Source organism: Sapajus apella, unplaced genomic scaffold (genome assembly GCF_009761245.1).
Source record: "Sapajus apella isolate SASKATOON/1434 unplaced genomic scaffold, GSC_monkey_1.0 scaffold73, whole genome shotgun sequence".
NCBI lineage: Eukaryota > Metazoa > Chordata > Mammalia > Primates > Cebidae > Sapajus > Sapajus apella.
In genome coordinates this window covers 7739918-7749607 of record NW_022437013.1, presented here as the reverse complement: position 1 = coordinate 7749607, position 9690 = coordinate 7739918, and the positions used below count along the sequence as shown (strand labels likewise).

At 46.0% G+C, this 9690-nt stretch overlaps 1 protein-coding gene across 1 annotated transcript in view; it reads left to right on the top strand.

The window, feature by feature from the left end:
• The window catches only part of FRMPD3 (FERM and PDZ domain containing 3), a 92566-nt gene that overhangs the window by 9650 nt on the left and 73226 nt on the right, over window positions 1-9690 (top strand). Inside the window, exon 2 of the mRNA XM_032250904.1 lies at window positions 8780-8934. Coding sequence (XP_032106795.1) covers window positions 8787-8934 — 148 coding nt within the window. The 5' untranslated portion in view covers window positions 8780-8786. The remainder of the gene's footprint in view (window positions 1-8779; window positions 8935-9690) is intronic.

Below are 9690 nucleotides of genomic sequence, written 5' to 3'. Positions count from 1 at the left end.
GAAGGAAGGAAGGAAGGAAGGAAGGAAGGAAGGAAGGAAGGAAGGAAAGGACCAGACAGCGTTGAGAGCTTATACTCATGCACTCCAGCCTAGGCATCAAAAGCGAAACTTCATCAAAAAAAAAGGAAGGAAGGAGGGAAGGAAGGACGGACAGACCAGACAGCATTGAAAACCTATACCCATGGATTTTAAAGTGGAATCCAGCTAACCAGTTGTGTGATTTTTCTCCAGAACCCTTCAGCTACTTGGATGCAGGCATGGAGAATTGAGTTCATCAAGGAATTAGGTATAGCACTTGGGGAGGAAGTAAGGAAGTTAAAGATGTTTCCAAGGAAATGATCATAATGAAAGACTAGGACCTCTAAGGTGGACTTGAAGAGAAGTGAATATAAAAAGGGACTTGAAGGAGAGAAAAAAAGTGAATAAGTAGGAGAAAGTGCTTGCAGATAGGCAGCATCTCTGAAAAGGTGACATTTAAGCTGAGACCTGAAGGATGAAGAGCCAGCTCTGTGAAATATGAGGGAAGAGAGTTCCAGGAAATGGAAATATCAAGTGGGAAGTGAATAGGTGATCATGACACATTCAGATGCTTCCTGCAGTGGGGGGAGCCTTGTGGAGGTAAACTGGCAGGATGGATGGTGTCATAAAGAATGGGCTATCGGGCATTTAGATTTTGGGGGTAGTGCAATATCTGATGATGACTCAAAGTCTAGGTGGGTGATGATGGTGTGAGTTAAGTGGAAGAAGCAATATTTAGAGGCCTTCTCGTCACCGTGTGGATGTTGAATTCACCAATAATGATATCAAGAGTTGGAGAAGGCATACCCATTAGGAAGGCTATTATAAAAACAAACGAAAAACACAGAAAATAATAAGTATTGGAACGTTGGCCAGGTTGTGGAGAAACTGGAACATTTGTGTATTGCTGGTAGGAACATAAATGATACAGCTGCTGTGGAAAACAATATGATAATTCCTCAAAAAGTAAAACATCGAATTTCCTTATGATTCAGCAGTTCCACTTCTGGGTATGTACTCAAAAGAATACAGGGGCTGCAACAGATATTCGTACACCCATGTTCATAGCTACGTTGTTCACAGAAATCAAAAGGTAGAAACAATCCAAGTATCCATCAACAGATTAATAAGATGTGGTACATACATACAATGGACTATTAGTCTTTAAAGGAAGGAAATTCTGACACATGCAGCAACATGGATGAACCTTGAAGACATTATGCTAAGCGAAATATACTAGTCACAAAAGGACAGATTTGTATGCTTCCTCTTGTATGAGATTCCTACAGTAATCAAATTCATAGAGACAGAAAGTAGAATTGTGACTTCCATGGGTTGGGGGTGGGAGAGGGAATGAGGGGTTACTATTTAATGGGTACAGAGTTTCAGTTTCAAAAGATGAAAGAGTTCTGGAGATGGATGGTGGTGATGGTCACATAATAATGTGAGTGTACTTAATGCCCTAAAACTGTACTTTCAAAAATGCTAGGCTGGGCACGGTGGTTCACATTTGTAATCCTAACACTTTGGGAGACTGAGGTGGGTGGATTGCTTAAGCCCAAGAGTTAAAGACCAGCCTGGGCAATATGGCAAAACCCCATCTCTACAAAAGATACAAAAAAAAAAAAAATAGGCAAGATGGCACACGCCTGTGGTCCCAGCTACTTGGGTGTCTGAAGTGGGATTGCTTGAGCCTGGGAGGTGGAGGCTGCAGTGAGCTGTGATTCTGCCACTGCACTCCAGCCTGGGTGACAGAGTGAGACCCTGTCTCAATAAATAAATAAAATGGTTAAAATGGTAACTTTTGTGTTACAGATATTTTACCATGATTTTTTTTAAGGAGTGGGAGGGAATGATCACATGTGACTGGGAACTAAAGTCCTCAGTGAATGTGGGACTGACTCAGGAAATCTGTAGGTAACTATGAGGAGAAAGAGAGTGGTAGAGGTGGGCGGCAGGCAGGTTCCTCAAAGGTGCAGGATATTTTGCAGAAAGGAGGAGTAATGGCCTGGAGGCAGCATGGGCAAGCAAGGAGGACACCTATCTCACCTGCAGGTCCCAGAGGACTTGAGTTTTGCAAGAGAAAAACAAAACAAAAAACCCCAGCTTCTATTTGAGAGGGCTGGTGGGTAAGTGGTGCCCTCAAGGAATACACAAGTCTCAATTGGGAGAGAAGGTAAAGGACACTTTCAGAGACTAAACTGAGGCTATAGGAGAGTTTGCTGTTGATTGAGAGTTCCAGTGAACACACTAGAAGGGTTTGATAGGGAGGAGAAAAATGGGATAAGAGTGTAAACAGACTGCTGTGGGGAAGAGAGTCAGGGTTCTAAGGACCAGAGTCAAGTAGACTTCTTTCTGGTGGTGAATGAAGTAAACAGGAAGGCGAGGCATTATGGGATGATCTCACATATGGGAAGGTGGGTTTAGAGACATGTAGAAAGCCAGTCCTGGGTCTGGAGTCTCTGATAGGTCAGCTGCCGGGGTGGGGTAGGGGGAGCTTCAAGGGAGGCTGCTCTTACAGACAGAATTGAAGCCACCTTCAGTTCACTTAGGGAAGAGTAGTCTGCTGAATCTTCTCACCAAGCCTATCTCATTGCCTTCTAGAAAACTACTTTAGGCTGGGTGCAGTGGCTCATGCCTGAAATCCCAGCACTTTAGGAGGATGAGATGGGCAGATCACTTGAGCCCAGGAGTTCAAGACCAGCTTAGCTAACATGACAAAACTGTGTCTCTACAAAAACTACAAAAAAAAAAAAAAAAAAATTAGCCATGCATGGTGGCATGCACCTGTAGTCCCAGCTCCTGGGGAGGCTGAGGTGGGAGGATCATCTGATCCCAGGAAGTCAAGGCTGCAGTGAGACGTGATGGCTCCACTGGGCAAAGAGAGTGAGACCCTGTCTTAAAAACAAAACAACAGCAACAACAACAAAAACCCCTACTTTATCTAAAGGTTCTTGCCACAAATTGTGGAAGATGATTGGCCTTGGAGTGAGGCAGACCTGGGTTCACATTTCGGTGCCACACAATATATATAGGGGTATATCCTTCAGCAAATTACTTAGTCTCTCTTCCCAAATCTCAGTTTACTTCTCTGTAAAATGGACATAATAGCACCTAGCTCATGAGGTTATTGTGAAAATGGAGTGGCATAATTTGTGGACAGCACCTGGAGCATAGGAAGTCCTCAATAAATGGCAGCTGATATTATTGTTTTCTGCACTGTCTTCTTTTTCAGCATTTTTCTCACCTTACTCTCAGATGTCACTGTCCTCAGGCTATCCTTTCGCTGACCACACTCTTCAGCTGGACTTAAACAATGTCCCCTCTTTCAGATCTTCCCTCTACTTTTCCTCAATGCAACCATATCTGTCTTATTTCTTGTCAGTTTAGAACCCTCCTTGTTCTCTCCTGGGGTAAATCTGACTCAACCAGCAAGTCCTTTGTTTGAATCAATTTATGTGTCCACAAAAGATAACATTTGTGTTTTAACCCGGGCCTTCAATACCATAACCCAGTGGAATAAAAGCACCTCGGTTCTCCCACCTGACTGTAGCTCTTCCGTTGTCTAAAAATAGCATTCTTTTCAGTCCTGGCTTTTCAGAGTGTGGTCTGTGGACCAGCAGCATGGGCACGAGCCCGGAATTTGTTAGTCTCAGATCTACTGCATCAGAATCACTTTAGCAATACTCCCAAGTGATTTGTATGTTTAAAGTTTGAGCAGCACTACTAGAATAAGGAGCAGCTAGCTGAAATAACAAGCAAGGGCTCCTTTACAGGAAGAAGGGTTTGTGCCCAAACTGCTTACAAAAGGGCACCCAGAGCAGCTACTTCACAGTGCTGGGGATGGGCTGCCATCTCTGCCACCAGGGAATATGGCATCTCACGGGGGCCCAGCTGCTCGCCTGCCATGCTGGATCTCTAGAGCTTCCAGGAGAGTCAGGCTTCTGTTACCGGAATCAGAGGGCTAATTGGCCCCACATGGTTCCAAATCCTGCCAGTCTTGAGGGGAGTGACAAGACTCCCCAAGGAGCCAACCAAATGTAAAGAAAAAGGAGCCAAAGGCAAAGAGGGCTAGAGAACTAAAAACGGGTGCCTGGAAATTTAGCGTTACATTTCCATCTTCCTGCATGAAAGCACAAGTGGGGAGAGCATCAGCTTAGAATCATTCCATCTTCTTCTCGGTTCATTTGTCCTTTAGCCACATCCTGCCTAGCAACAGTTGTTAGCATGAGCTCGAGCTACCAGTCCCTCTTTGGACAGTGATGGAGGGATCAGTTTAGCCCACAGAGGAATCAGGGCATCCAGAGGGAGCCAGGTTGTCTGGTAGTTGGGTCAGGGAAAGAGCTGCCGGGAAAATGAGCGGACAGAGCGCATTGTGGGGCTGTCTTCTAGAGGCAAGGAGTTGGGGGAAGGGCTTCAGCTGTATGAAGCGGGTGAAGTTTATCTCTGGCTCCCTTTCTCTGCTCCTCCAGCCACCCCGAATAATGCTACCAATAATGTCGCCACCTCTACATTTGTGTCATATGCTTAACCTTCCTAAGTGCTTCTGTAGCCATGATCTCATTTCATTCTCCCAACAACGTGGAGTTAACAGGCTCAGAAACAGGTTAATTATGATGTGGGTTGAGCATTCAGGCTGGGCTGGGACACAGAGTGCTGCTGACTGTGGGGCTGGGGCAGCTTGCAATGGAGACTCTGGATAGCCAGAGGGCCCTGGACCCTGTGTGGGAGCAGGTAGGCGGTGCTGCGATTGTGGGTCTTAGCATACAGATGCGGTCCCAGCTGGGCCACTAATGTACTTAGCCACTATGGATCTGTACCTCTTCATCTCCTACCTAGACGGCTGCGATGGAGGAGGGACAGTCATCTACCCTATTTGGCAGGACAGAGGAGATAATGGATGTGAAAGCACCTTTTCTCAAATGAAGTAATGGGTGTCAAAAGGAAAAGAACTGCACAGATATAAAACGTTATCATTAGGCAGAAGAGAAAGGCTAGGCCTTTACCCAGGTCACTAAACAGAGAGGGCAAGCCTGGCACACGGTGAGGGGATACCTTTGGGGACTTTGGTAAGAAGGGGAGAGAATTAAGGCATTGCATACTTTGGGGCAAACAGCAGAAGCAAATAGCAGCCCTCAGAAACAAAGCTGGCGGGGTGAGGGGATAAGCTTTGGCTGCTTCACAATTTTGTTCAGGGATGCCCTGTTTGAAGGAACCAGAAGCCAAACATCTTTCAAAGTCAAATTGCCTATTTCCCCCAGGAGGATAGTCATGTGACCCATGGACAGCTGAGCTCCTGTCATCCATCACTGCTTGCCTTCAGTGTCATTCCCAAGTCTCCAGGCACTTAGCAAATTTCAGAGGTACTGAGCTCCAGACTAAAAGAGGCAAACCCCAGGAGGGAAGGAACAACTTCCATTTGAATTGTAAAATGGTCTATTGGTCTGTTAATGGAGGTGTTTTTCCCCTGCCCCAAGATGCCTGGAAGTGGTGTGAGGAAAGGGCTGCTTGCAGAATTGAAGACAGTAAAGGGCAGTTAGTCCAGCTCAGTTAGGGACAACCCAGGGATGAATGCGCTCCAGCCACAATTGGAGACATGCCTGTGGCTATGAACCACTTGGCTGGGCTTCCTGCAGGAAGATGGAATGCACCTATGGACAGAGTTTGGTTCTTGTCTCTCTCTGCAACTCTGCCCTTTCTTGGCCAGTGAGTACAATCCCTACTTCGTCCATGGAGCCATCTCCAGCTTCTCCATGCCCTCCTCTGAACACTCAAGTTGGAACTTAGTTATAGACTTCATCTACCAGTCTCAGTTAGCACTGAAATTCTCTTGTTCAGTATACATACTTGTCTTTTCTCCCCCAGCTAGACTGAAAGCTCTTTGAGGGCAGAGACCTGTCACTTCTCCTGTGTCCCCCAGAGCACTAGACTCTCTGAGTAGGCACTCGATAAATACTTGTTGATTAATTATGAGTCAAAAGAATAAAGCAAAGCACTTCTGTCACAAAACACTATTTGCTTATTGATTCCTCTGGCTCCAGGAATGCCCATTTTCTTCAGAAGTGATAGTACCTCAAGGCCCAATGGAAACTAAAGTGTCTTCTGCTTCAAAGAAAGGAAAAAGGAGCAAATGGGAGGCTGCAGTGGTAGGGATCAAGGGGGAGCGCTGAGCGTAGGACAGTGTCCCAAGCGCTTCCGCAGCACACCTGTGTCTGTCTTCCTTGCCGGAGCTCCTGCTCCCCATGCCACAGTTTGCACAGCCTTCCCTGGCTGATGCCCATGTCGGAAATGAGCTGGTGCCATCCCAAGAAGTCCTTTTAGTGCCAACAAGTTCGGGTGGCAGGAAGCAAAGGGCTCATTTCCCAAATAGCCCTAGGAGTGAGACAAGACGGCAGCTGCAGGAAGATGCTCTCTGGCTCCCTTCAAGGACATGCTCCTGCCTGCCACCAGGAGCCAAACTGAAAGAGACGCCAGCCTGTAGCCAGCTTCAGAGGGTTCCTATCCCAGGAGGGTGCCTGTCCAGGACACTAATCAGACACATTCCAGCTTCCGAGTGACTTTCCATTGAAAAGTGACCATTTATCTTAGTGGTGTGAGAGGGAAGGAGCAAGTTTCTGAATTCGCCTTCTAGAGGCTTGACCTCTTCCTAGCATCCCCTTCCACCTCCCTAAGGGGTGACAGACAGACTCCAAGCCAGCGTGAGGTGCAGCCAGAGAGATCTTATATGATAGAGACAACTTCAAGGTTCTTTGCCAGGCTATGAATTTCTTTTTTATACCATTATTCTAAATCTTTTCCCCTTCCCTTATAAATAGTCCTAAAGCTTCTCCCTAATTACTGAAACTGTGTCCTGATAAACAACCTAAATGCTTGAAACCATTTGCTACTGATGAATTTGATATTCTCAGCTAATAAAGAATTGCATTGCTCTCGTCCAAGTGTGGTGGCTTACGCCTGTAATCCCAGCACTTTAGGAGGCCAAGGTGGGTGGATCTCCTGAGGTCAGGAGTTCAAGACCAGCCTGGCCAACAAGGTGAAACCCCATCTCTACTAAAAATACAAAAATTAGCCAGGCGTGGTGGCATGTGTCTGTAATCGCAGCTACTCTCCTGGAGACTGAGGCAAGAGACGCCTGAACCTGGGAGATGCAGGTTGCCGAGATCATGCCACTACACTCCAGCCTGGGCAACAGAGCAAGACTCCATAAAGAAAAAAAAAAAAAAAAAAAAAAGAATCGCATTGCCCTCAGAGTGTCAAAACCTCCTACTTATTTTTACAAACCTTATACTAGCTTATTAATTAGCTCCTGGCCCTGGCCCTCTGTATTTTGTTCTGAAGGGCTCTGCCTTGAACCATAATTTTAGCAAACATACTTACTGAGGCTAGAAAACTTAAGCCCCATCTATAGAGAACACCTAAAAGTCTGGGGCTGTAGTGATGCCAGACGAGCGAGCTAAGGCTCTGGGTCACTTGGCCCTGGCCCTCTCTCCTTTATCTCTACATGCTCTGCCCTTCCCATTGACCATTCATTCCTCCTTTTACCTCCTTCCCTGTCCTTGGCAACCAGTGCCATCACAGGCCTCGATGTTTCTACACCCTCACCCTTGAGGACTCTTCACTTGAGTACTACACTCAAACTCCTTCTTCCCTGCAGTATTCCTCCCCTGGTTCTTGATGGAGAATTTATGAAGCTCTTCTGGAATCCCTAAGCTTTAGTCACTTAAGTTGTGGGCATCGGGAGAACAATGCATAATCTCTCCCCAGTGTTAGGTCAGCGATTTCTCTTCTCCCAGCTCCTCTGGGCTTTCAGGTATGCTGGCAGCCCCAAGATACAGCTCCCCTTCTGGTCTACAGGAACTCTTTTCCAGGTGTTTCATTAACTGAAAGACACTGGCATTATGGACAAATGTGGTCCCAGACATTAGCACATTTATTTATATATGCTGCCTAAATCATTTATTTTTTTATACATCCTAAGATATATTCAACCTTAAAATTGCATCAGTATGGGCTGGTTGTGGTGGTTCTCGCCTATAATCCCAGCACTTTGGGAGGCTGAGGTGAGAGGATCACTTGAGACCAGGAGTTCGAGACCAGCCTGGCCAACGTGGCAAAACCCCACCTCTACTAAAAATACAAAAATTAGCTGGGCATGGTGGCACATGTCTGCAGTTCCAGCTACTTGGGAGGCTGAGGCAGGAGAATCACTTGAACCCAGGAGGCAGAGGTTGTGGTGAGCTGAGATTGTGCCACTGCACTCCAGCCTGGGTGACAGAGTGAGACTTCATCTCAAAAAAAAAATGCATCAAGACTTCATGAAGATGCTCCATCTTCCGGAACAACTTCACATTTCTTCTGCCACTTACTTGTCTGTCTTGTGGTCTCTTCCTGCAAAGTTTTGGTTTCCTTTAGGGAGTTAATAGCTAAGTCAATGGAGGATACCAGTTATCTTCTGCAGAATATTTGCATTGGATTCCTTCTGGAGTCCCAGTATCTGAGGGGAAGGGTCTGACTCTAATTTCAGGCTCATGACATCAGTTTCTTCTATTGGCTCTAGCCCTGAAGACAGTTTCTAGATTTCTCTTTCTCCAATCTGAAATATGAGGCAGTCATCATCTCTATTGGTTCCCGAGGATGTAGGAAGATAAGCTGTAAACTCCTGGGTGCCAGGGTCAGAACCCTAACCGGCGTCTCTCCCAGCTGGTTCTGAGGCTTAGTTCCCTGTGCATCTTGTTTTGCTCCCATCTTCCCTTTTCCCCAGTCATGTGATGCAGGAAGAGAGCGCAAATGATATGGAATGTGAGCAGCTGCCAGCAGAGATACTGCGACAAGTGACCATTCACCGAGACCCTATATATGGCTTTGGCTTCGTGGCTGGCAGTGAGAGGCCTGTGGTGGTTCGATCTGTGAGGCCAGGTAGGTGTCCCTCAGAGTGTCCCCCTAGCCCTGATTCCTGTCTCCCAACACATACATATCTTCCCAAAAAGCAGAGCTTCCAATTATTCTACCTGTGTTGCTGAAGAATTCATGAAGAATGGTTGAAGACTTGCCAAACAATAACTGTGTGAGGGAGCTGGCCTTTTAAGACTGATAGACACAAACCATTGAGGCTGTTAGGAGCCCTAGAAAAAGGCTGCAGTTGATTGTTTAATAGTGTCTGGATCTTAATAAAGCTTCCGTTTGCATCGAACATTCATAAAAGAGCCATAATGCCTTGCAAAACAAAGTACCTATTCTATTTAATTCAACAAGTATTCATAGATTGCCTACTCTAAGCCTAGCAATGTTGTAGGGAAGTATAATACACAGTTCCTGTTCTCAAGAATCTAACTATCAGGCTGTGGAGACATATACATGAAATAGGTCAGCCATTGAAGACCAGAATCAAGATACAGACCACAGGTGGGATAGGAGAGGAAAGGATAATGAAATCTCTGAATGGCTGAGTGGCAGTACCAAACATCTACCGTTGATTAAGTATCTACTATGTGCTTTGCATCGTCTTGTTTAATACTCACAGCCACCCCTGCAAGGTAAATCAGAAAATCATTTCCCATTTTGCAAACAAGGAAACTGAGGCATAATGAAAGAGAAATGACTTGTCCAGGGTCACTCAGCTATAAAGCAGCAGAGCCAAGGCTTGCGCCTGGGCCTATTTGAGCCATGCAGGGG